Source organism: Saccopteryx bilineata, chromosome 11 (genome assembly GCF_036850765.1).
Source record: "Saccopteryx bilineata isolate mSacBil1 chromosome 11, mSacBil1_pri_phased_curated, whole genome shotgun sequence".
NCBI classification, from domain to species: domain Eukaryota; kingdom Metazoa; phylum Chordata; class Mammalia; order Chiroptera; family Emballonuridae; genus Saccopteryx; species Saccopteryx bilineata.
The window spans coordinates 10947875-10974542 of record NC_089500.1 but is presented as its reverse complement, the minus strand read 5'-3'; the positions used below and the strand labels follow the sequence as shown (position 1 = coordinate 10974542).

The following is a 26668-nucleotide window of genomic DNA, read 5'->3' as shown; positions in this document are numbered from 1 at the left end:
AGAGGTTCAATTCCCAGAGAGAAATGTCACTGTATCATTTAAAACTCCTACTCTACATGAAACGGTAGCACGTCTGTACCCTGTGCTGAGAAGCAGGTAGGTCGACATGGAGGAGACGAAGATGCTGAAGAGCCGTCTGGACAGGGTCCTGGGGCTCAGCAGGGGCAAGACGAGCGAAGAGGCTGCAGGGAGACAGACGGGGTGAGCGTCAGGCAAGGGGCACCGACCAACACAATCCCACCATCACCCGCGGTGCTCGTGACCTTTAACGGGAGGCTATGTTTGCCCCCATCACCTCCGGAAAATACTCCAGAACTTCCCATGTTTAATTAAAATGACATGTCATTGTGTTAACCAAACCTTGGTACAGATTTCCTCAATGTATGTGCACCCTCACTAGCTGTAATACCAACTCCTAAATGAGTAACATTTGCTCTAATGAAAATAATAAAAAATATGGGTCGAGATTCAGCAATTCTTCTCTTAATTAGAAACTTAGATCTAAAGACCAATTACTCCCCAGAAATGGAATGCTTTCTGACCCCCTCCTCCACCAAGATTTCCCACTGCGAAATCCTCATGGAAGGTTGCAGTGTGCGCCTTAGGAAGCCCAAGACAGTGGGGGGGGGGGGGGGGGAGGGGCACAACATATCACGCACCAGAGCTGTGGTAAGAATGGCCACAGGAAATGAAGAATCTTTCCCCACAGCAGGAGGAGGCAACTGCTTCCATGGGAGAAGGACAGATGGAAACAGAGGGGCGGCAGAATGTAAACTCCCTCTCCTCATTTTGGAATGGAGATGTACATAACTTCCTACTGCCCCTATTTAGGATGGCAGCATGCCTGCAGCTGAATACCCCAGAATACGGAGACAGGTGACTCGGGGCGGAATCCTGTCGGAATCACTATTAAGTGTTTAACTGTGAGGCACGTTTATTAACTCACATAAGCCATGTTTCCATCTGGCAGGTAGAGATAATACAAAAAGTGGTAAGGTTTAAATATAATTTCACCTATAAAATGCTCCCTGAGCACAGTGCCTCAGGTATAGTAGGTGCTTAATTACCTGTTGGCAGCTGTTATTATTACTAGTCAACATCTATTAAATTAAATGTAAAGATAATCTCATTCAAAGTCAAGTCACAGCAAGACTTAAGACCATGTAACTTATATATTTATGATACCTGTGGACAAATGGCTTATTTTTTTCAGCTATATGGTTCTTATAAGGTTATCATTACCTAATACATATTTTAACCCAAGGAAATAACATAATATTTCTATTTAAAAAGCCAGTTTAAATGAGATGTCTTCTGTAAAATTGTATTTTCAACCCTGATTTTGTACTTTTGTGGAAAGAATTAATGTGGTGTTAGAGAAGAAATAGAGTCCCCATTTGGAAGGACAAAAGTTAGAACCAGCTTCATAACAAATAACCTATTTGTGGATCATAGAATGTCAGTAAAAAATGCTCTTTGGAGCTTGACTACAGTAAATCAGAGCCTGGCAGAGCTCCCTGGAAATGTTGCTGACCTACCTATAAGTCAACTATTTCGTGCCTATGCCATTTGGTAGGCATCCACTAATATTTAGCTCTCCTAATTCCAAGGAGGAAATATCTGGTTTAGAATATATGCCCAGCCTACAAAAGACTCACTTCAGATTTAAGGACATACAAAGGCTCAACATAAAGGAATGGAGAAATATAGTCCACTCAAGTGAAAACCAAAGAGAGCAAAAGGTAGCAATAGTTCTATGAGACAAAATAGACTTTAAGCTAAGAATGGTAAAAAGACCCAAAGAAGGTCATTATATAATAAAAAAGAGGTTGACCAGTAAGATATAACAATCATAAATACATATGCACCCAACAACAGAGCACTTAAATATATTAACCAAATGCTAACAGATCTGAAGGGAAAAACAGACAACAATATGATAACAGTAGAAGACTTCAAAACCCCACTCTCAGCAATAAATAGATCATTCAGAGAGAAAATCCACAATAAAACATTAGACTTAACCATATATTTTATCAAACAGACCAAAAAGAAACCTGTAGAACATTGCACCCCACAGCAGCAGAATACACATTCTTCTCAAGCGCATAACATGGGACGTTCTCCAGAATAGGTCATATACTAGGCCCCCAAACCAGGCCTTAGCAAACTTAAGAAGACTGCTGAAATCATACCGAGTATGTTTACTGATGATAATGGTATAAAACTAAAAATCACAGCATAAAGAAAGCTGTAAAATCTACATATATATAAAAATTAAATAACACACTCTTGAACAAACCCTGGATCAAAGAAAAAATCAAGAGAAAAGAACTCTCAAAACAATAAAAATAATAACACAATATACACAAACCTATGGGATGTTGTAAAAACAGTTCTGAAAGGACTTAGGAATGGATGCTAAATCTAGGGAGAAATGTTAATGGGAAGGATTTCTGATGGTCTTATCTCCCCACAGACAGCTTATTTTTTGCAAGGGAGAGGGAAAACAGAAAATATAATGTTTTTGCTTCGGTGATTACATAGATTTTTATCAAATGTAAATACACAGCCTTATTATCATGTCACAAATACTCTATAAAGTAATTCTTAATACATGAATGTTAATAAAAGTTCTAATTTCCTTTGTTAAATGCCAGCAAGACACAGAAGTAACAGCTGGTTATTATTATTTTCCTATAACAAAATTATTATCTAGATGTAAATGAATAATTTTATACTATGACTTGATGTAAAGTTACGTCATTTCGTTTGATTGACCGCTTACCTAGTACTGCCCAGCTGACAATCTGATTAGTAAGGGGTAGTCCCTGTTTCCGAAGCAGACTATTATGGGTACTGTACACAACACACATGGAAAGCACCATGCTCAGCATCTGAAAACAAACGCAAAACACGCAAATAAAGAGAAGGCAGGGAGAGACTAATTTCTGTAAGACACTTCAGAAAGGGCTTGAACAACTGGAATCTGACAAAACGCCACTGAAACTGGACCCGCTCAGCCCCAGTGGCCAAGGCTGCATTAGGACTCTGACACTTGGCAAAGGTCATCCTTCACAAGCACGAGATGAGGCACTTAACACTTTCCAGAGTATTTTGGCATAAGCTACCCCACTGTTTCTGCCTAGAAATATTCATTATTACCCGGGAAGCTGTCCTGAGTCATGGAGATGTGGAGGGTGAAGGTACAGAGTGTAGCACACGTGGCTGAGTGTCCTCCGCCACCCCCAGTGGCACCCACAGCCATGCCCACTGTTCATTCAGCATGTGTGCGTGGCCTGAGCCTGCACTCGGCATTGGGAGTACCAGCAGTGTAAATGAACAGGTTGGTGAACCGCAGCTTATAGGCCGGGGGCCTGTTTTTAGAAATACTGTTTTATTGGATCACAGTCACTCCCGTTCATTTCCATGAGGTCTATAGCTCTCTCTGCACTGCAGTGGTACAGAAGAGAATTCACAGCAGGCTCTATATGGCCCTAGAGCCCAGAATATTTACAATCTGGTTCTTAAGAGAAATGTTTGCTGGGCCCTGAACTGGTGGATTAATTGCCACTTTAAGAAATGAGCAAAAGGCCCTGGCCGGTTGGCTCAGCGGTAGAGCGTCAGACCGGCGTGTGCAAGTCCTGGGTTGGATTCCCAGCCAGGGCACACAGGAGAAGCGCCCATCTGCTTCTCCACCCTTCCCCCTCTCTTTTCTATCTTTCTCTTCCCCTCCATTGCTTCCATTGGAGCAAAGTTGGCCCAGGCACTGAGATGGCTCCATGGCCTCCACCTCAGGTGCCAGAATGGCTCCAGTTGCAGTGGAGCAACTCCCCAGATGGGCAGAGCATCGCCTCCTCAGGGGCATGCCGGGTGGATCCCGGTCGGGCACATGCGGGAGTCTGTCTCTCTGCTTCCCCACTTCTCACTTCAGAAAAATACAAAAAAAGAAAAAAGAAAAAAAATGAGCTAAGTTATGATTGTGGGCAAAGTAAACTCTCTTAAAGATCAGATTAGCAACCTCACCACCAAATCCTAGGGACATGTTTAATTTACTCTTTTATTCTCAGTAAATTAAGAAGGAAAAAAAATGCTATCAATAAAAAAAGTGTCAATAAAAAAATGACACAATCTTAGAATCCTTTCAATAGTAAGCCACATTTTCATTTCATAAATGCCACAATGCAAAATGATACATATGTTGGAAATCAATGAAAAATATGGTGCACAGTACAGAAATTGATGTAAATTAATAAAGTTAATATAAAGAAAAATTCTGTAACAGATTTACCTCATACATAGGGGTATTTCTAGCAAAGTTCATAAAGATTTCCACATAATATTCCTTGCTCCCATAGAGTGAGATTCAGAAACATTCATTTCTGTTAAAGTACTCATTATTACAGGTGGATTTTGTCACTTATGACGGGCATTAGTGCAAAGCCAGTCAGTGTACTGTCTAAAATGAAAAATACTGTACACTCCAATGCCTTGATAGGGTCCTTGAAAAACTATTTCTCTTCTAATATGCTCTCTATTGTTTAAGAATGACAGCTCTTAAGTGTTGCATATACTTATTTCAGAGTGTTCTTGGAAATAGTTGCTATTATCCCAGTTTTATTCTAAGTAAATTTTTGAGAAGACTTATAAAAGTCTTTTTGGTCAGTGTTCTAGATGTAGTTTAATTTTTATTTTTTTATTGTTTAAAAGAAAGAAATGGGCCTGGCCAGATAGCTCGGTTGGTTAGAGTGTTGTCCCAAAACACAAAGGTTGCAGGATTGATCCCTGGTCAGGGCACAGACAGGAAAAGACTGATGTTTCTGTCTGTCTCTCTCCTCTCCTCTCTCTAAAATCAATAAATTTTAATTAAAAAAATTTTTGGCCCTGGCTGGTTGGCTCAGTGGTAGAGCGTCAGCCTGGCACGCAGAAGTCCCGGGTTCGATTTCTGGCCAGGGCACACAGGAGAAGCGCCCATCTGCTTCTCCACCCCTCCCCATCTCCTTCCTCTCTGTCTCTCTCTTCCCCTCCCGCAGCGAGGCTCCATTGGAGCAAAGATGGCCTGGGCGCTGGGGATGGCTCCTTGGCCTCTGCCCCAGGCGCTGGAGTGGCTCTGGTTGCGACAGAGCGATGCCCCGGAGGGGCAGAGCATCGCCCCATAGTGGGCGTGCCGGGTGGATCCCGGTCGGGGGCATGCGGGAGTCTGTCTGACTGTCTCTCCCCGTTTCTAGCTTCAGAACAGTACAAAAAAAAAATTTTTTTTTTAAAGACTTTATTCATTTTACAGAGGGGAGAAAGAAAGAGAAAGAAGGGAGGAGAAGCAGGAAGCATCAACTCCCATATGTGCCTTGACTGGGTAAGCCCAGAGTTTCAAACCAGTGACCTCAGCATTCCAGGTTGACACTTTATTCACCGTACAACCACAGATCAGACTAAAATCAATAAATTTTTTAAAGAAGAAAAAAAATGTAGTTTTCACTATTATCTCCAAAAATGCTAGCATTTTACAGAATATGACATACCTCTAATTCTATTAGATATTATCTCTACAGATTAAAAACAAAAACTAAAAACAGACTAAACCCAATATATTCAATTAATAAAATAAATAAATAAATAAATAAACAGACTAAAGTTCTATTATGGAAAATCACACACGTAGTATAACTAGAATTTTGAAACATCAAGTTCACAGTTCTTTAAAACACCAAAGCCATCAACCAAGGTGAAGTTTCTTTTCTCCTAGGATGTATGAAGCCTTAAATTGGCTATTCTTCATATCAGTATACTCGGAGGCTGCCTTCACTTCAAGAAGCATACTTCTTCCTGACCCAAATAAGTATGACGCAGAATTTCAGGTAGAGGAAGCTTTTTCAGCTCAACTTTTTGATCAGTGCACATGCCTCTCATGCCTCCTGAACTTCTGCTCTCCAGGCATTTCTGAGCTGCCTTCTGTTGACCTTTTTGCTATTTCATACCTTTTAGAGAATATAGTTCCATATGATATCTTAAATAGAAAGTCCTCTTCTTAACTAGTAGGTATTGGGTAATTTAAACATGATGACATCTTAAGAACAATGTCATTCAGTACAATCGTAAGATACATTGTGGTACATCATTAGTATAAGAGTGTTGACAATCTGTAACTAACCTGTAATAGATGTAACAATAGCTTCTCATTTACAAAACTGTCTTTTCTTTCTTTGAGAGCTGTCACAACAAACAGGGACAGCAGAAGGACCAGCATGCCTGCACCCATTCTGTTTGAAAACATAATTCACAATTTCAAATATTAAGATGCTTACTGAACACACAACATACGAAAATACTAGGCATTCCATTCTAACAAAGAACCTCTCAGTCATCTGGTTTACTCAAGATGAAGTAGAAAATGGATACACAGGTATAACAGGAATAAAAATCTTAGGATAAAGATATAGGCATGGGCTTATTTGTAGCTTCTAATACATTTTAAGTATTTTTATCTTATTTTTATAATTTGACTTTTAAAACTTTTATGCATACCAACTACCATATTTCTTACTCTGACTTGGACATATTTATAGAAAACAATATAAAAGCTAAACAGTATTTAAAACATACGTTCTTAACGATGAGCACTTACTCATACAGAGGACCTGCATTTCTAAGTCATACTATCCCAGGCAGGACAGACTGCTCTTTTCTCCATGACCTTGTTGTTCTCCTCAGCTATCCCTGGCTAAAGGAAGGCTAGGACAGTGCTCACAAGGGCAGCATGCAGGTGACACATTGGTACAGTAATCCAAAAACAAATTATATTTTTTCAAGGACACCATGTAAATAGTATGGTCCTGTAGTTGAATAAATATCAAGGAAACGGGGCACTAGTCTTGAGTTCTATTTCTCACCTTCTAACTATCTAAGTAACAGAGGCCCAGTGCAGTTATGCTGAAAGTGTGTGGAACACAGCAATCTAGCGAGGCCCAGAGGAAAGGGTTCGGTCTGAGAGGAGTCCTAGTGAGCAGAAGGCCATGCCCGCGAGAACACGGAGCAGGAGCCCAGGAGAGTGCTGGTTCCATTTTGATTTTGTTTGGATTCATCTAATAGTCTCTTCGAGAATCACAGGGGAAAATGCAGTAATATGTTCAACACGAATTACCATTAGAACTCAGGAGAAACAGCTATGTATTATCAAGATACTTTGTCTTTGCTTTTCCTCCCCCCCTTTTTAAAAATTAATTCGATATTCTAATTCATGGGCAAATATGCTTTCACTGTAGGCAAATGGAGTAACAGGGATATTATAGCTGTGTTGTATACATTTTTGCTTTTTCTTTAATTTTATCCTTATACATTTCATGTACCTATCTATTATTTAACTTGCTAAAGAAGGGAGTTGGTGTGAGATCCAATGGAGAGTAGAAACTTCTCTGTGAACCAAGAGTCGAAAGAAGTTGCAAATATAAATACAAGGAAACCAACTCAAACTAAATCATTGAGGAATTTAAGAAGTATAGAGGGAAACAAGTCTTTAAATATACAAATTAGACTTCTCTAGTGTTTTAACTACCTCAAATCATCTGTGCTAGAATACGCAAGTGGCACATTTTAATAAAGACCACTTAACACGATTTCTTTTGCTTTTAGCCTATGATCAGATCTGCTCTCCTGAGCAAGGCAGACAGGCAGAGACAGACAAAGGAGGCAAAGGGCGTCAGAGACAACGAAGAGCCCACAGAGCTGTAGGAAGCAAGAAATCAATGAAAGTTTGAATTCATCTTCTCACACATGATTTGTAGTTTATGACAGCTGCAAAAGGTTTTTACTTAGTAACACTAATAAAGTATGCCTTAGTGAGTATGGTCTTAGAACTCAATAAAATGATTTTGGGCTCAGCTAATAAATCGACCCCCTAGAATACTGGGGATTCCTGATCTATTCCATATTGGCATTCTCACAGAAGTTAATGTGTTCACTCAGTGGTCCCCAACCTTTTTTGGGCCACGGACTGGTTTAATGTCAGAAAATATTTTCACGGATCGGCCTTTATGGTGGGACAGATAAATGTATCACATGACTGAGACAAGCGTCAAGAGTGAGTCTTAGACGGATGTAACAGGGAATCTGGTCATTTTTAAAAAATAAAACATCGTTTAGACTTAAATATAAATAAAATGGAAATAATGTAAGTTATTTATTCTTTCTCTGAGGACCCATACCAAATGGCCCATGGACCGGTACCGGTCCGTGGCCCGGGGGTTGGGGACCACTGTGTTAACTTATAAATCATACATAATTTTAAATTAACACACACTTTTAAAATATTTATCTAATCTTCCTTCAATTAAAAAAGACAAACCCTCACCTATTAAAGATTAGAATAAAATGCTAATACAATTGCTTATACATAGCCCTAAAGGAAGTAACAAAGGTGATTACATAATGAGAAAATAAGACAGGAAATGTTACATGAAATAATGATCATTTAGCTCACCAAGCACACACACACAGTCAGTAGATTACTTGATAATAATTTAAAAGTAAAGTTAAAAGCAAAGGTAACAATTACTTTACAGATTTACTTGGGATATATAAAGAAGAAATAAAGAAATATAATAGCATGAAGAATTCAAGGAAAGTATACAGAATTTTCTCAAAAAGTGATTAAACGTGGGACAATCATCAAGGTATATAGAGACTTTCCTTCCATGAAGATCTTTATTACATTCAGATTAGAACAGGAATCTCGTTTTTCTAAGCCTTAAAGTATGGACATGCTCGAAGGCAAGGACAGAGATCACATCAATTTCTAAACCTTTTTGTTTTGAAAACAGAACTTCTTTCAATACGAAAGATTCCCCAATACACAAGACCCAGAAACTTCTGCACTTCTTGGGGGGTGGGGCTGGGAGGAGGCACGCAAGTGATCGTTGTTGGGCACAATGTCATTCTTGTGAAGGCCAGAGGCAGCGCAGGGAGCTCTAGCGCCTCCCAGAGCCTGGGCCAAAATTATGACTAATGGTCTGATATTACTGTTTTAACTTCTAGTTCGTCCACGTGATTTTAAATTCATGATTAAGATTAGGTTCATATTTCAGAGAGCTGACTGAGAAAAATAATTGTACAGAACAGAAAATGAATGAAAATGTTCATACACTAGAAAGAGATCTGGCTTCCGTCCTACCACAGGCATCAGTGGGAACACTGCCAGGAGCAAGCAGAAGGAAGTCCAACTCAGCGAGAGTCTCTAAAAAACAAAGTTATCTTTAGACAAATATAGAAAGCTTTATCGGCGTTCCACAGGCTGCATGGCTGTGAACAAACAGAAAATGCAAAGCCTTGTGTCTGCTTACTTGAAAAAGCAATGGAGTTACTATATGTGAAGGATCGGTATGGAGCAGGTAGCATATTAAGTATAATGAGTATTATCTCATTTAATTCTCACAATAACCTGGGAGGGAGGTGATATTATTCACCAAGTTTCAGATGAGGAAACCGAGCTCAGAGATGCTGAAGTATAAAGAGCATCCTTCTGTGACCAGTACATGAAACAGCCAGGATTTTAACCTGGGCCTAGTATTTCAAAGCAAGTGCTTCAGTCAATTCAGTAATTGATGTTACCCGGTATATTGATTAGATCTATAAGCAATCTGGTCTGCAAGCATAATCAAACGATTGAGCCCAGGAGGGAAATTAGCAAGAACAACTTTTGTAATTACATTAAGACAAAAGAGATCAATAACCCCACTGAGGAATTTTACAAGTTCTCCTAGGTGGAAAGAAGGTACTTATACCTCCTTGCTACCTCTATCAAAAAGTATCAAAATGGAAACAGGAGCACATTTCTCATAGCAGCATACTGTAATTCCCTACCTAGTTGAAGGGAAAATCAGGAGTAATTACATTAAAAAATAATCTATCATAGATATATACTTCTCTAGAAAAAAACAAAAACAAAAACAAAAATGCAGGTGGCTCAGGGCTGGGCGGGAGGTGACCTCTCTGCTCTGAGGTGGGGGAGGGGGACTCAGGACCTTCAGGAGGTGACCTCTCTGTTCTGAGGTGGGGAGGGGGGGACTCAGGAACCACGGGAGGTGACCTCTCTGCTCTGAGGTAGGGAGGGGGGGACTCAGGAACCACGGGAGGTGACCTCTCTATTCTGAGGTGGGGGAGGGGGGGACTCAGGAACCACGGGAGGTGACCTCTCTGCTCTGAGGTGGGGGAGGGGGGACTCAGGAACCACGGGAGGTGACTACTCTGCTCTGAGAACAGGGTGGCTCAGGCCCTTGGGAGGTGACCTCTCTGCTCTGAGGTCGGGGTGGCTCAGGACCCGTGGGAGGTGACCTCTCAGCTCTGAGAACAGGGTGGCTCAGGACCCACGGGAGGTGACCTCTCTGCTCTGAGGTCGGGGTCGCTCAGGGCCGGGTGGGAGGTGACTGCTCTGAGGTCGGGGTGGCTCAGGGCTGGGTGGGAGGTGACTGCTCTGGGCTTGGGGTGGCTCAGGACCCAGGGGAGGTGACTGCTCTGGTCTGAGCTCAGGGTGTGGCCCTCCACCACTGCCAGGGCTCTAGGTGGCCCACCGCTCCAACACCAGAGGCCATAGCCATCCAGCAGGTGCTCAGAGGACAACACGGAGGCTCTGATTCTGGAGCGTTTCCCCTGGACAGGACAGTTTCATTCTGGTAGGAGAGTCTATGTAAATCACTGAACCAGTAAAGCAACCTCAGTTTTCCCATCAAACGACCAGACGCTTTAGGTAAGGACATCTCCACCCTCTCCTTTAAAATCCACAGTTCCCCAAGTTAAACACATATCAAAACAAAGTAGCTACTAGACTGTCCAATGTCAAAATGGGGACTTATACCTTCGCCCGAGTCCACAGCTCAGTGGTCAACGGCCAGCCAGCCATCATAACCAGTCCGGCAGTCAGCATGTGGCGGTAGAAAAAACTGAGAACCTATCGTGCATTGCAGAGGAGAAACAAGAGCTGAGGTCACTGAAAAGGCGTACATACACATGAAAGAGACGGCACGGTGTCAAGTGGTCGACTACTTACTAGGACTTCAATGCCCAGGACGCAAGCCAACAGGCATCCAACCAAACGCCTCCAGGGAAAGGTCAACAGTGATGTGACAAGGTCTTGAATAACTTGGTATCTGTTGCAAGATTATTTATAAAAAGATTATTTACGTTCTAGATTGAATTTAAAAATTAGGCCATATATACTATAGTAAAGAATAAAAACTCTGTGCAAAGCTACAGATCAAAAATTTTCAATTCATAGATTACTTAAAAACCAAGTGAATCGCTAAGTTCCAATGGCTTTGCTGACCTAAATCTTTTCCTGAAACCTAGAAGTATTTTAGGAAAATAAATACAATTTCAGAATTAACTTGTCATAATCAAATATCTGCTTTTTCAAAAAATGATAATAAATGAGTCTTGTTTGATCTTAATTTAACCATACCCATCTTTATATAGTTACAGATAAATCAGAAATAAAAAACGGTAAACCCAAATGAATAAAACCTGAAAAACAATTTTTGATTCACCAAGGTTAATCTTATATTGAAATCTCAACTGTTAAAAAAATAAAGGTAGGTTTTCCTCATCTAGGTAAAGTATAGCTTAATTGCACTTTTTTACTGAGCTAAATAACCTTTTTTCAAACCCAGTTTAAGATGTCACTAATTATACAGTAATTATAATTAAATATGAACTCATAACCATTTAAAATGTATTACATACTTGAGTACTTTTTAAATTACCGGAAAAAATTTTTAGCACTTGTAGTGCATTATTAAGTAGGTAATTATAAAATGTTAGTATCATTTGATTTATGACCTTTTTTCCAATTTAAAACAATGGCTACATAATGTTATCAAAACTATTAAGGTGCCAAGTAGGAAAAAAAGCTAACACCAAAGAAGAATGTTTCCTTTGTTCTTGATAGTGGATAAGCAGAGAGAAATAGGAGACGGTTTCTTTCCAGTGTCATTACTCTGTTTAAAAATTTTTAGAATGAAAGGTTTTATTCTCAAGGGGCTCTGCAATAGAATTTTCTGCAAGAACAAAACCTTTCATTCTAAAAATTTTAAAACAGAGTAAATGACACTAGAAAGAAATCTGAGTTAAATATGTATACCCAGCAACCGCATTCCTTTCAAATGAAGGGTAACAGTGTGTTCTCTTGTCTGTGCCATTCTGCCTTATATTTTAAAATGCTGACATTTTAAACTTCTTAATTTTTATTTTTGACACTTTTAACATTTTACTATTTTGAATACTAAACAGTTTTAAAGGATGGAAGAGGTGGTCAAAGCTGGAGATAACAAAAATTAGAACAAGAATACACACTGTGTTGGGACAGACTGCTGGCCCACCCTGAAAGCACCTTCACTTTGGGCTCTCATTTCTTGGTCGGCTTGCAGGGTCTGGCTTGCTCAGAGGATGCTTACATGCCCAAGACTAAGTTTAGATTCTAGATTATATATATGAACAAATACATAAATCAACAAGATCCACAACTTGACCTTTGCTGCCTGTGAATGTGAACCAACTTGACACAGTAGTGGTCTTATTTTAAAGTGCTTAAAGCTCACCTGAGGTCTGTAGCTCTGATGTTTTTACAATGGTAATACCTCATTTAAGTACAACTTGCCAGGTGGTTCTTAAAGGCAGAACCACAGCAAGTGTGAATGACACCCGCTAATCTTGTGTGCATGCATTAGTAGACTTGATTTAATTACAAAGTTTCATTTATCTAGGTTTACATAATAGCTAGGAAAGGAGGGACAAAACTGTACAGGAAAAAAAAGTGCAAATTTCTTTGTGACACGGGAAGAGACACTAGACACTGAGATAATGAGGTAAGTTCAAAATGGGAGTTACTCCTGGCATAGTCCAATCAACATTAATTATTTTATTTTTACCCCAGATTTTTCTTATAAAAGACACATAAAGAAGAAAACAAGGTCAGTGCTTCCCTAAGGCAATCAAGATGAAGTCAGAAAAGGAAGGTAGGTAAAACACACAGGACACTTACATGTGACATTGATGCTGTTGTAAATGGCGTGAGATGGTCTGGGGACTAGAGGGTATTATAAATACCACTGATGACTTAGGCTTCAGGAATCAAATCACTTTAAATACAGGTTTACCAGTGAAGTAAAAGACAAGGCAGCCAGGCACATTACTTACTCTCTTAGAACGGCATACCATATAGGCAGTGGCAACAGACAATACACGTAGTACGTCCAGGGACAGGCTTGAATCAGCAGGAAAAATGCTATTAAAATGCCAACAGCCACAAAACCACATGGCAGGAGATGGCTTGGTTTCTGAAAATCAAATGAAACATTGAAATACTTCCAACTCATGTTAATTGATAGGCTTTCAAGAGATTTTATAAAATGAAGAAAATTATTTCTTCCAATGGTTCTATAACTAGAGGATTAACCTAAGAAACGCATTTTAAAAATCTGTCACTAGAGAAGCACAGTACAGGAGAAAAAGCTGGACAGCACGAGAGGGTCGCAATAAGGCGATTCTCAATTTAAAAGTGACTATGTTCCTAATGTGTGCTTGCGAGTAAGGTGCTCAGAACTTGGAACACATTTCTCCTTAGTAATAATTGAACAAATGTTGATTGAGTTCTGTGACTAGTTCACAGAAGCCCATTTAATCCACAATAAACTGTGGGACCTAATCTTCATTTGGAACAATGCTCCCATCTATTCAAACTCCAACTTGACATGCTGCCCACGCCTCTCCTCGCTGCCCATTACAGTGGGCTCACTCAGTCACTGCTCCCTTCCCAACCTCAGTCCCCAGGGGTGGCCTGCGGGTGTGTCACTGGCTCACTGTATGACAGTGAGTATGAACCAAGTGCAAAACTTTTCTAGAGGTAATTTCACTCCTTCTGTAAAATGGGAACAATAATTCCATATCTGCTTGTCAAGGTTGGTAGTGCTTAAATAAGATTATGTAAAGAGCTTAATAAAATTATTACTGCAATGTTACTATTGCTTACTAAATTCACCTTTATTTTTCTTCTTTCCTCTCTTCTCCACATCAGTCCCAGCAGTTGCTACAAAAACCTATCAGTAAATAGCACTGGAAATGGAGAGATGGGAGCTGGCCCCGGAGGCCCCACAGCAAAGGGGTAGGACAAGGGATGAATTTCAGGTCCATGTGGACAGGCAAGGTATCGAAAGCTGGTGACTGATGCCAGGATTCAGTAAAAGAGTTGGGACCTGTCTCACATCATTTTGAGAATAGTAAAATTTTTTTTAAAAAAGAAGTTTAAAAGAGCACCTTAAAAACACTGGAGGGATTGTCTAGAATCAGAACAACATAAAATAATTATCTGAACCTTTGGTAAATAGTGTAATAGACATTACAAATGGCATCTACCTGTAGGAAATTAAATCGTACAGAATTTGGTTCAGCTGAAGTAAAAATCAAAAGGATTTGAAATAACAAGCATAGGGGACATTTTCTCCTTCATCATGAACTGATTCCTGCCTCCTGTCCCCGACCCTCAAAGACACCTGATGGGGGTAAGCCATGCTGTGTACACCGTAATCACCCCTTCCACCAACAAACCATGGGTTAAGTTGCACACTCTGGGATTGTTTGCAAGGGGTTTAAACCATACAGGTAGAGAATGAATTATGGGACTTGACTTAAGGGGTTAATATTTTAGTATTTTGCTAAGTAAGAAGGCAAAGACATGTAGCAAATAAGGACAGTTCTAAAGCAAAAGACATCTGAACTGGCAAATGCAAAGAGGAGGACACAAAAGTCACATGTAGAGTTCAATTGAGAGGAGGGTGGCAAGTTATGTTTAAAGAAAAGAGACTATCACTATAGACTTGCCTGTAACAGCAACAAGTGAGAGGCCACCTGCATAAGCTGGGGTCACTGTCAGGCAGAAGTGCCATGAACGTTGGAGTCAGACCTAAATCTAAATCAGTGTTGCTATTCTATTTGCCTAGCAATTTGACTAAGCCATTCAGCGGGTCTAAAGCCGTTTCCTCATCCGGTGACGGAGCAAGGAACTTGTACTCGTTGCAAGGTCATCTTTACTCACCTGGAGATCGGCGACATGCAGCCCTAGCAGAGACCCCAACTCTCCCAAGAAGCCAAGCTAGCCCACTACCGGCCGCACACGCTGCTGTCCCTGCACACCCTCTTGCCTTTCCCCTCTGGGCTACCTGCTCACCCTCTGAATCCCACTTGGGCAGTAACGTCCCCTGGGAAGCCTCCCTGCGCCCAGCGGCGTGCAGCACACTTATATGTGCCTGGCTGCCGTCTCCGTAGCTCCTGAGTGCACTCGGGCCCCCCCGCAGTGAACGCCACAGACTATTGGCTCCTGAGCCTGCCTTCAGACCCACACAGATCTGTCACTTAACCAGATTGCCAAATTGCTGAAGAGGGATCAGGGCATTTTGGGAAACAGAAGCACATTTTAAAAAGGGGACACTCCGAGTAAGTGATTTTATTGCTATCCAGCTCCTAAACTTTTACTATCATATCCAGGTAAATATACTGCTTTGAAGTGCTTTTCTGAACACCAGTACTAGTTATAGAATAATTATTACATGCTAAATAACTATTTTTTAAAACCCAGAAAATTAACAGTTAATACCATAGGAGAATTTAAATTATACAGCTATCTTTATAGTCCTGTTAACATAGGGAGCCATTATTAATAACACACCCTTTCAACCAAAGAAAGATAACCGAGAAATAAAGACCCAAGACGACAAAAGCAAACGAATGTTAGTTTAGCACAACTTGCACAATGTATAAATTAATCAGAGTTGAGCTGATTCAATTACTTTTCTCAGTCTTAGTGACTTAACACCATCATCTAAATCTTCATAAGATTCTCTAAACATACCTTCACTTCTTTACTGACACCTCTGGTGAGGCTGGAGTGAGACTTGATGATCAACAAAGAAACATAAGATAACCATCCCACAAAACCGAGCAGAACACTGGTGCCCAAAAAGAATCGGTCATAAGTGTGGTAATAGGACAGTCCTTCCAACGCGAGATGAATCAGCTCCTTGCAAAGGAGAACCTAGGGAGAAAGAAAATGTAACTTGCCACATGGAATGAATAAGAAACCCAAACTTCAAAGGAAGAAATATTATTAAAATTAGACTAACTGTAGATGATGTATCAAAAACAGATTTTAATTGTTCTAGGATCTTCTTATGAAGTACAAGAAAAATTACTGAATAAAACGAATTTTTAAATCTTGATAATAAAGGGCATCTTAAATGTAAACTATGATATGTGCAGTGATTCAAAATGATTCATTTTGTAAAAATTATCTTCAGATGACATATTAAAGAAAAATAAAGGCTCTCTAATATTGGTCTCAAATAATGGAAATGCCAACATGAAAATCATTTCTGACTTTCTCACATCAGAATACCCAAATTGGTTATAATGCATCATCAAAATAGGTTAGTATTTCAGAGGGGAATACCTTATCATTTTAAAACCATGACAAAAATAAGCATTAGAGCTTAGGCAGTTTTAGAAACTAAACATAGAATTTTTTCCTACTTAAAATGATATGGCCACGTAACAGTGAGGAAAGTATGAAAAGCAAAGTGGGGCAGGAGCCGGAGAAAGTCAAGGCTTCCACAGGAATCAGCAGACTCCTGAGACTGTGTTGATAAATCCAAGTGGACAAACATATCACAATCTAAACACTGTGCATAAGTAGGGGACAGAAACCTGGATCATACCTTTTCATTATAGAGAATAGCATCTGTTCATTCCCCATGCTAACTCAAAGACACCTGCCCACACCCCCACCTGAAACAGGAGAAGTGTGTACCTGGCGATAGCAGCTACGCAGGAAAACCCACCCTTCCTGGAGGGTTCCGGAGAGCTCCCGGCCTGCCCACCTTCTCTCCACTGCCACACCTTGTCCTTCCGCCCCACCCGAAATGGCGATAAGCTGTTTATACACACGAGGCCTGTACACTTACCGCTTCATCGTACTGCCTCTGTTTGATATAAGATCTTGCTCTTCTTAAAATGTCAAACTGTTTGGAATCGGAAAGCAACCTACAAAAGAAAAAAGGAAAATGTTAGGTTTAAAATGTTTCCTCATTTTGGCCCTACCTGGGTGGCTCAGTGGATAAGGCATCGTCCCAGTGCACGGAGGTCACAGGTTTGATCCGGGGTAGGTCACATATGAGAAGCAATCAATGAGGACACAACTAAATGGAATAACAAAGCAGTACAATGAGTTGATGCTTATCTCTCTCTCTCAAAAATTAATGGGGAAAAATAAAATGCTTCCTCATTTCAGTTATATGTATATATATATTTTTTTCCTTAATTGAAAATTAAAGGATAGTAAAAATTGAGAGAAAAAAGATTAACCTCAAGCTCAATTGTATTACTGCTGGTTATCTGAATTCTTTCAAGAAATAGCTTAAAGTTAAATTTGATTTTCTTGACTCAGAGCTTCAACTGCCAAACTGCACTTCTGATAGTCAGATAAAGTACATCATTTTGAAGAACTGTAACTCTGCCTAAAAGGAAATGCCGACGGGCTGAGCACGGTGACTGGCCCGGCGCAGGACACCAGGAGTCCCTCCGCTCAGCACTCCAGGCTGCGGCAGGGCAGGACAGGACAGGACAGGACAGGACAGGGCAGGGCAGGACAGGACAGGACAGGACAGGGCAGGACGGGACAAGGCAGCCACCGTGCGCTGTGCTCCGAGTCTGGTGGGCTGAGCACTGTCTACCAAAGAGCCCCAGGCAGCGCCTAACCAACAACCAAACTCGGCAAACACTTGGAACCTATTTGCCATGCTGCTTCTATACCATATGCCTTTTTTGGTCCCCCTATCTTTCATTTCTCTTCCCATCATTTCCCTGTCCTTGTTTTACTACAAGAGAAATACTCCTAATACTACATAAACTGAAAAAAATCTATAGCTAAAGACATTAAGTTTATGGAATGTAGAAACGAAGGAAATATAAGCAGAACTCAATTACCTTACTGAAATAAATATTTAAACACAAAATTGAACATTCACTGCTTAACTAAAACCTATACTCCTAAACTGAATACCTTTATATTTTTTAAAAAATACAAAAATGTTATTTAAGGATATATCAGGTTAGATCATATAAAGTTGATATATTTCTATGTCAAAAACTACTAAATTAAATATTGGCAATTTCATATGGTGCAACATTATAGGATCACACTAGTCTTCTCTCTATTTGGTTCTAGCAGTCTCTGAAGAGAGAAGACCAAGACTTATAGGAAGTAAATCGAGCAAGGCCATTCATTTGGGTGGGATCACAGGCTTCTTTCAGAATCTGAAACTCTGTCTAGAAAATGCACATTAACTGAATGCTTACATGTAATTTTGGAAACTTCATGGACTCCAGAGGCTCATCTACAAACCCTCTCAGGTTCTCCCATAGCCTCTAGTTGAGAATCTGTGCCTACACCCAGGGCTCCCCAAGCTCTCCACTAAGGGGAACCCCATCGCTGTTTCAGACTACAGGAACAGTCACCACCCCGGATTCACTGCAATCTGGGGGGGGAGAACGTCCATATGAAAGAACAGTTATTTCCAAATGTGGCCACGACCCAGTTCTCTGTCCTTCAAACTCCGCACATTCTGGGATATTTTCCTATAAATCTTAGAAGTGGCATTAGTGGGCCGGAGGGCACAGGAATTCTCTGAAGGCTATATTTAAGTTGAATTTCCCAAATTCTGAGAAAACACTTCTAGTTAATTTCCCTCCCCTTGCTACGCAGCCTCCAAACATACCAAATGCATCTTCTAAGTTACATGAAATCAGTATCAGCGCCTTACTGTCCACTCCTACTGTCCATTCTAAAGTTCCTGGACTCTTGACCATCCTCTATTCCACTGAATTTCCCATTATCCCGAATGTATACGCTCAGCTATACAATGGTTAAATGCTTCCTTCATCACCGACCTTGTATGCATATCTGCATTCTTGTTCACAAAGATCTTCCCCATTTCCCTTTCCAAAATCTAATCTTCATCACCTTTATGGTCCACTCCAAATCTCACCTCACACCATTAGCACTTCAGCGTGGTCTAATGAGCAATTTAATTCTCTTCAACTAAATTTTAACCTCCACGTGGGCCATTAATTATTTCCATTAATATCCACAACAATACTTAGCAAAGTGCTAAGCACATAAAATGAATCCATAAATCTTAATTGATTAAAATGCTGACAAATATTGCCAGCCTGGAAAAGGAAGAGAAATAAGAGAATAATACACACCTAATCATTTGCTAAATTAAATTAAAAAGTGGAAAAAAAAAAAAAAAGCTGGTCCGGAACTAAATTACTTTAAAGTCCTAAAAGGAATGAGAGAAATAACATTTTACATGAGAAATATTTATGTTATACTAATTAATTATATTACATTATATTACATATGAAGTACTTAGGGAAAAAAACCAGGATCAGACTAATTTACATTCTTCCTAAATGGCCTATTTATAAACCATTGGACTCATCAAAGATTCAGAATGTGTCTAGAATTCATCACATTCTGTTCTGTACAAACCTACATTGTTATGAAATTAAAGATTCTTATTAAAAACTTGTCCCCCCTATAATTTTTTTTAGTTTTCTAATAAGTGCAAAATAAATCTTTTTTTTTATAGAATTCAAACATCTTTATTTATTTTTTTATTTTTTTTTATAAATTTTTATTAATGTTAATGGGATGACATTAATAATTCAGGGTACATATATTCAAAGAAAACATGTCTAGGTTATCTTCTCATTAAATTATGTTGCATACCCCTCGCCCAGAGTCAGATTGTCCTCTGTCACCCTCTATCTAGTTTTCTCTGTGCCCCTCCCCCTCCTCCTAAATCTCTCCCTCCCTCCCTCCTGCATCCTCCCTCCCCCCACCCCTGGTAACCACCACACTCTTGTCCATGTCTCTTAGTCTCGTTTTTATGTTCCACCAATGTATGGAATCATGTAGTTCTTGTTTTTTTCTGATTTACTTATTTCACTCCGTATAATGTTATCAAGATCCCACCATTTTGCTATAAATGATCTAATGTCATCATTTCTTATGGCTGAGTAGTATTCCATAGTGTATATGTGCCACATCTTCTTTATCCAATCTTCTATTGAAGGGCTTTTTGGTTGTTTCCATGTCTTGGCCACTGTGAACAGTGCTGCTATGAACATGGGGCTACATGTGTCTTTACGTATCAATGATTCTGAGGTTTTGGGGTATATACCCAGTAGAGGGATTGCTGGGTCATAAGGTAGTTCTATTTGCAGTTTTTTGAGGAACCACCATACTTTCCTCCATAGTGGTTGTACTACTTTACATTCCCACCAACAGTGTATGAGGGTTCCTTTTTCTCCACAACCTCTCCAACATTTGTTATTACCCGTCTTGTTGATAATAGCTAATCTAACAGGGGTGAGGTGGTATCTCATTGTAGTCTTGATCTGCATTTCTCTAATAACTAATGAAGCTGAGCATCTTTTCATATGTCTGTTGGCCATTTGTATTTCTTCCTGGGAGAAGTGTCTGTTCATGTCCTCTTCCCATTTTTTTATTGGATTGTTTGTTTGTTTGTTGTTGAGTTTTATGAGTTCTTTGTAAATTTTGGATATTAGGCCCTTATCTGAGCTGTCGTTTGAAAATATCAGTTCCCATTTAGTTGGCTGTCTGTTTATTTTGATATCAGTTTCTCTTGCTGAGCAAAAACTTTTAATTCTGATGTAGTCCCATTCATTTATCTTTGCCTTCACTTCTCTTGCCATTGGAGTCAAGTTCATAAAATGTTCTTTAAAACCCAGATGCATGAGTTTAGTACCTATGTCTTCTTCTATGTACTTTATTGTTTCAGATCTTATATTTAGGTCTTTGATCCATTTTGAATTAATTTTAGTACACGGGGACAGGCTATAGTCGAGTTTCATTCTTTTGCACGTGGCTTTCCAGTTTTCCCAACACCATTTGTTGAAGAGGCTTTCTTTTCTCCGTTGTGTGTTGTTGGCCCCTTTATCAAAGATTATTTGACCATATATATGTGGTTTTATTTCTGGGCTTTCTATTCTGTTCCATTGGTCTGAGTGTCTATTTTTCTGCCAATACCATGCAGTTTTGATTATTGTGGCCCTATAATATAGTTTAAAGTCAGGTATTGTAATGCCCCCAGCTTCATTCTTTTTCCTTAGGATTGCTTTGGCTATTCGGGGTTTTTTATAGTTCCATATAAATCTGATGATTTTTTGTTCCATTTCTTTAAAAAATGTCATAGAAATTTTGATGGGAATTGCATTAAATTTATATATTACTTTGGGTAATATGGCCATTTTGATTATATTTATTCTTCCTATCTAAGAACAAGGAATATTTTTCCATCTCATTGTGTCTTTTTCTATTTCTCTTAGCAATGCCCTGTAGTTTTCTTTATATAGGTCCTTTACATTCTTTGTTATGTTTATTCCTAGGTATTTTATTTTTTTTGTTGCAATCGTGAAGGGGATTATTTTTTTGAGTTCATTTTCTAATATTTCATTGTTGGCATATAGAAAGGCTATGGACTTCTGTATGTTAATTTTGTATCCTGTGACCTTACTGTATTGGTTTATTGTTTCTAGTAATCTTTTTGTGGAGTCCTTTGGGTTTTTGATGTATAGGATATCATCAGCAAAAAGTGATACCTTTACTTCTTCTTTTCCGATATGGATGCCTTTTATTTCTTTGTCTTGTCTGATTGCTCTGGTCAGAACTTCTAGCACCACGATAAATAAGAGTGGAGAGAGTGGACACCCCTGTCGTGTTCCTGATTTAAGGTGGAAAGTCCTCAGTTTTACGCCATTTAATATGATGTTGGCTGATGGTTTATCATATATGGCCTTTATTATGTTGAGATATTTTCCTTCTATACCCATTTTGTTGAGAGTCTTAAACATAAAATTGTGTTGTATTTTATCGAAAGCCTTTTCTGCATCTATTGATAAGATCATGTGGTTTTTGTTCTTTGTTTTGTTGATATGGTGTATTACGTTAACTGTATTACATATGTTGAACCATCCTTGAGATTCTGGGATGAATCCCACTTGATCATGATGTATTATTTTTTTAATATGTTGTTGTATTCGATTTGCCAGTATTTTGTTTAGTATTTTAGCATCTGTATTCATTAGAGATATTGGTCTGTAGTTTTCTTTCTTTGTGCCATCCTTGCCAGGTTTTGGTATGAGAGTTATGTTGGCCTCATAAAATGTGTTTGGAAGTATTGCTTCTTCTTCAATTTTTTGGAAGACTTTGAGTAGAACAGGAAGCAAGTCTTCTTTGAATGTTTGATAGAATTCACTAGTATAACCGTCTGGGCCTGGACTTTTATTTTTGGGGAGGTTTTTAATATTTTTTTCTATTTCCTCCCTGCTGATTGGTCTGTTTAGGCTTTCTGCTTCTTCATGACTCAGACTAGGAAGGTTGTATTGTTCTAGGAATTTATCCATTTCTTCTAGATTGTTGTATTTGGTGGCATATAGTTTTTCATAGTATTCTACAATAATTCTTTGTATATCTATGATGTCTGTGGTGATCTCTCCTCTTTCATTTTGGATTTTATTTATTTGAGTCCTGTGTCTTTTTTCCTTGGTGAGTCTTGCCAAGGGTTTGTCGATTTTGTTGATCTTTTCAAAGAACCAGCTCCTTGTTTTATTGATTTTTTCTATAGTTTTTCTGTTCTCTATTTCGTTTATTTCTGCTCTGATTTTTATTATCTCCTTTCTTCGGCTGGTTTTGGGTTGTCTTTGTTCTTCTTTTTCTAGTTCCTTAAGGTGTGAAGTTAAGTGGTTTACTTCGGCTCTCTCTTGTTTGTTCATATAGGCCTGAAGTGATATGAACTTTCCTCTTATTACTGCTTTTGCTGCATCCCAGAGATTCTGATATGTCGTATTTTCATTTTCATTTGTCTGTATATATCTTTTGATTTCTGCACTTATTTCTTATTTGACCCATTCATTTTTTAGAAGTATGTTGTTTAGTTTCCACAATTTTGTGGGTTTTTCCCCCTTTTTTTTACAGTTGAATTCTAGTTTCAAGGCTTTATGATCAGAGAATATGCTTGGCACAATTTCAATTTTTTTAAATTTGCTGATATTGTCTTTGTGGCCCAACATATGGTCAATTCTTGAGAATGTTCCATGTACACTAGAGAAAAATGTATACTCTGTCGCTTTGGGATGAAGTGTCCTGTAGATATCTATCATATCCAGTTGTTCTAGTATTTCATTTAAGGCCACTATATCTTTATTGATTCTCTGTTTGGATGACCGATCTAGAGCCGTCAGCGGTGTATTGAGGTCTCCAAGTATGATTGTATTTTTGTCAGTTTTTGTTTTAAGGTCAATAAGTAGCTGTCTTATATATTTTGGTGCTCCTTGGTTTGGTGCATATATATTAAGGATTGTTATGTCTTCTTGATTCAGTGTCCCCTTAATCATTATGAAATGACCATTTTTGTCTCTGAGTACTTTTTCTGTCTTGTAGTCAGCATTATTAGATATGAGTATTGCTACACTTGCTTTTTTTTGGGGTTTTGTTTGCTTGGAGTATTGTTTTCCAGCCTTTCACTTTGAATTTCTTTTTATCCTTGTTGCTTAGATGAGTTTCTTGTAGGCAGCATATAGTTAGATTTTCTTTTTTAATCCATTCTGCTACTCTGTGTCTTTTTATTGGTAAGTTTAATCCATTTACATTTAGTGTAATTATTGACACTTGTGGGTTCCCTATTGCCATTTTATAAATTGCTTTCTGTTAGTTTTGTATCTTGTTTGATTCTTCTCTTTTTTCTATCGTTTGTTTTTGTTTGTTTGTATTCCATACTTCTTTCCTCTGTTGCTACCTTTTTTAAGTCAAGTGTTTTTGTGGTGGTTTTTTCAAGGGTGGTTACCATTAAGTAATGAAAAGGGTACCTACCATATTCATTGTAGTACCCTTTCTTGTGAGTATTTCTGCGCTTCATCGTCCTTTGCTACTGTTAATCTTCATCCTTTCTCCCCCTTTTTTTTTCTTTTGTTGTCACAGTTTAAGTTTGGTTTTATTGTTTTCTTGGTGGAGCTGTTACTTGTGGTTATGTTTTCTTTTGTTCTTTGAATCTGGTTGGAAAACCTCCTTTAGTATTTCCTGGAGTGGGGGCTTTCTGATGATAAATTCTCTCATCTTTTCTGTATTTGTGAATATTTTTATATCTCCTTCATACTTGAAGGATAGCTTTGATGGATATAGTATTCTTGGCTGAAAGTTTCTCTCTTTCAGGGCTTTAAATATTGGGTTCCACTCTCTTCTAGCTTGTTGAGTTTCTGCTGAGAAATCTGATGATAATCTAATAGGCCTTCCTTTATATGTTGTATTCTTCTTTTCCCTGGCTGCCTTGAGAATTTTTTCTTTGTCATTGGTTTGTGTCATCTTCATTATGATGTGCCTTGGAGTGGGTTTGTTGTGGTTAAGAAAACTTGGTGTTCTGTTTGCTTCTTGAATTTGAGGCTTTAATTCTTTCCACAGGCTTGGGAAGTTCTCATCTATTATTTGTTTGAGTATATTCTCCATTCCATTTTCTTTCTCTTCTCCCTCTGATATACCTATTATTCTTATGTTATTCTTTCTGATGGAGTCAGACAATTCCTGTAGGGCTTTCTCGTTTTTTATTATTTTTGAGTCTCTTTCTTCTTCTCTCTGTTGTGCCTCAAGTTGCTTGTCTTCTATTTCACTGATCCTGTCTTCTATCTGGGCTGTTCTATTAGCTAAGCTTGTTACCTCGTTTTTCAGCTCGTGAATTGAGTTTTTCATTTCTGTTTGATTTGTTTTTATAGTTTCAATTTCCTTGGTAATATATTCTTTGTGATCGTTGAGTTGTTTTCTGATTTCCCTAAATTGCCTTTCTGTGTTTTCTCGTATATCTCTGAGTATTTTTAAGATTTCTATTTTAAATTCTCTGTCATTTGGCTCCAAGGCTTCCAATATGTTAAATCTTTTCTCCATAGATTTTTCCACATCTATTTGTGTTACCTCTCTGTCTTTTGTATCCATAATGTTCGATTTCCTTTTTCTTATTGGCATCTGAAGGTGGTCTTGATGATAGTGTTAATTGGAATTAATAAAAAATAAAAAGGAAAAAAAAAAAGGAAAACACTCCACAAAAAAAAGTAATAATTTATTATTTCCCCCTTTTTTCTTTCTTCTCTTCCCCTCCTCTCACCTCCTTAGGGAAATATCGTGATGACCTGTGAATTATATTATGCTAAATGGAACAAAAATTGCCTATAATGGAGGGCCTGATTTGGGGTGAAGAGTTCAAGGGGCAAAAAAGGGAGTAGGGACTTACTAAATACAAAAAAAAAAGGGGGGGGGGAGAAAATCTTAGACAAGCATAAAATGATTTGCTTGTAAGTGATGGTCGACTAAGAGATATAATGAGAGGGATGAGAGGGAAACAGAAAAAAGGAGAGAAAAAACAATAATTAAAAAAGAAAAAATAAAAATAAAAATAATAAGTAAAAATCTGTTGTATTAAGTGGAGCGAAGACTAAATACAATGGAGACTTTGGGTTGGGAGGAATGCTAGTGAGTTAAAAAGCAATGTAAAAAGTGCCCAAAATGCCACAAAAACAAACAAATAGAGGAAAACCAAGAACAAAAGCAGAAGAAGAAGAAAAAAAGAACAACAACAAAAAAAACCCACAAAAACTTGAGTCCCAAATTAAATAATTTGTTCGTGATTGAGGCTTAAATGGGAGAAAAAGTAAAAGGAGAAAAGAAGAAACGAATAGAAAGGAAAAAATAAGAGTAAGAGAGAAACGAAGGAAGAAAAAAAGGTAAGGGGAAAAAAAAAAGGGGGGGAGAGAGTGAGAGTTAAGGGTTTTGGAGTGTAACCCTAAAGGAGAGTTAGGATGAAGAAAAGAAATAAAATGTAACACTCATGGGTAGTGTAGTTCAAGAAAAGGGTAGCATAAGATGGGCAGAGAGTAAAAGGACCGAGGTGGAAGAAATAGAAATAATAATAAAGGCAATAAGATAGAAGAAAGAAACAACAACAACAAAGAATTAGTGGAACAAGTTATAAAGTCTGTGGATTTTTCTTGATTTTGAGAGGTTAACTTCTTCCTTTTTTCTTTTCTCCCCCTCTTCCTGGTCGGTGACTCTGTACCCCAGGTTCTGCCCCTGTGTCACTCTTAGGTAGGAATTTGCAGTTGATGGGATTTTATGGCAATGTCATATAATTGGCTTTAGTCTCGCTGGTAGTCAAGGCTTGTTGGCGTTTGCAAAGTCCAACAATGAGAGTTTGCTTTCCTGGAGTCTCTTTCCTAGTCTCCCCTTCCTGAATTAGCAGCCTGGTGATCCAGCTATGAGGCTGCCACTGCTTCTGTCTGGGGAGTAAGAAGCTCAAAGAGCTGGGAAATCCCCACTCTATCCTCACTCAGCACAAGGCTCTGGGTAAGGCTCTGGCAGTCAGAGCCTCCAGCGTAATCAGGTGGGGCTGGGAGTCAATTGTTGTCAAGGTGACTGTTCAGCGCCTATCATTCAGTTGGACCACTCAACCCAGGCTTTCCACACTTGGTAGCCTTTTTTGGCTGGGAAGAAGAAGCACTAGTCGCTGTT

The 26668-nt window shown here is 38.8% G+C and overlaps 1 protein-coding gene across 2 annotated transcripts in view; it reads right to left on the bottom strand.

Moving 5' to 3' along the window:
* Positions 1-26668, bottom strand: part of PIGN (phosphatidylinositol glycan anchor biosynthesis class N) — a 101512-nt gene that overhangs the window by 41549 nt on the left and 33295 nt on the right. For both annotated transcript variants that reach the window (XM_066246813.1, XM_066246815.1), the window contains exons 14-22: positions 16995-17073; positions 15887-16069; positions 13180-13319; positions 11036-11135; positions 10844-10936; positions 9135-9226; positions 6149-6257; positions 2789-2897; positions 80-182 (exon numbers count right to left, since the gene is read on the bottom strand). In XM_066246813.1, coding sequence (XP_066102910.1) covers positions 80-182; positions 2789-2897; positions 6149-6257; positions 9135-9226; positions 10844-10936; positions 11036-11135; positions 13180-13319; positions 15887-16069; positions 16995-17073 — 1008 coding nt within the window. The remainder of the gene's footprint in view (positions 1-79; positions 183-2788; positions 2898-6148; positions 6258-9134; positions 9227-10843; positions 10937-11035; positions 11136-13179; positions 13320-15886; positions 16070-16994; positions 17074-26668) is intronic.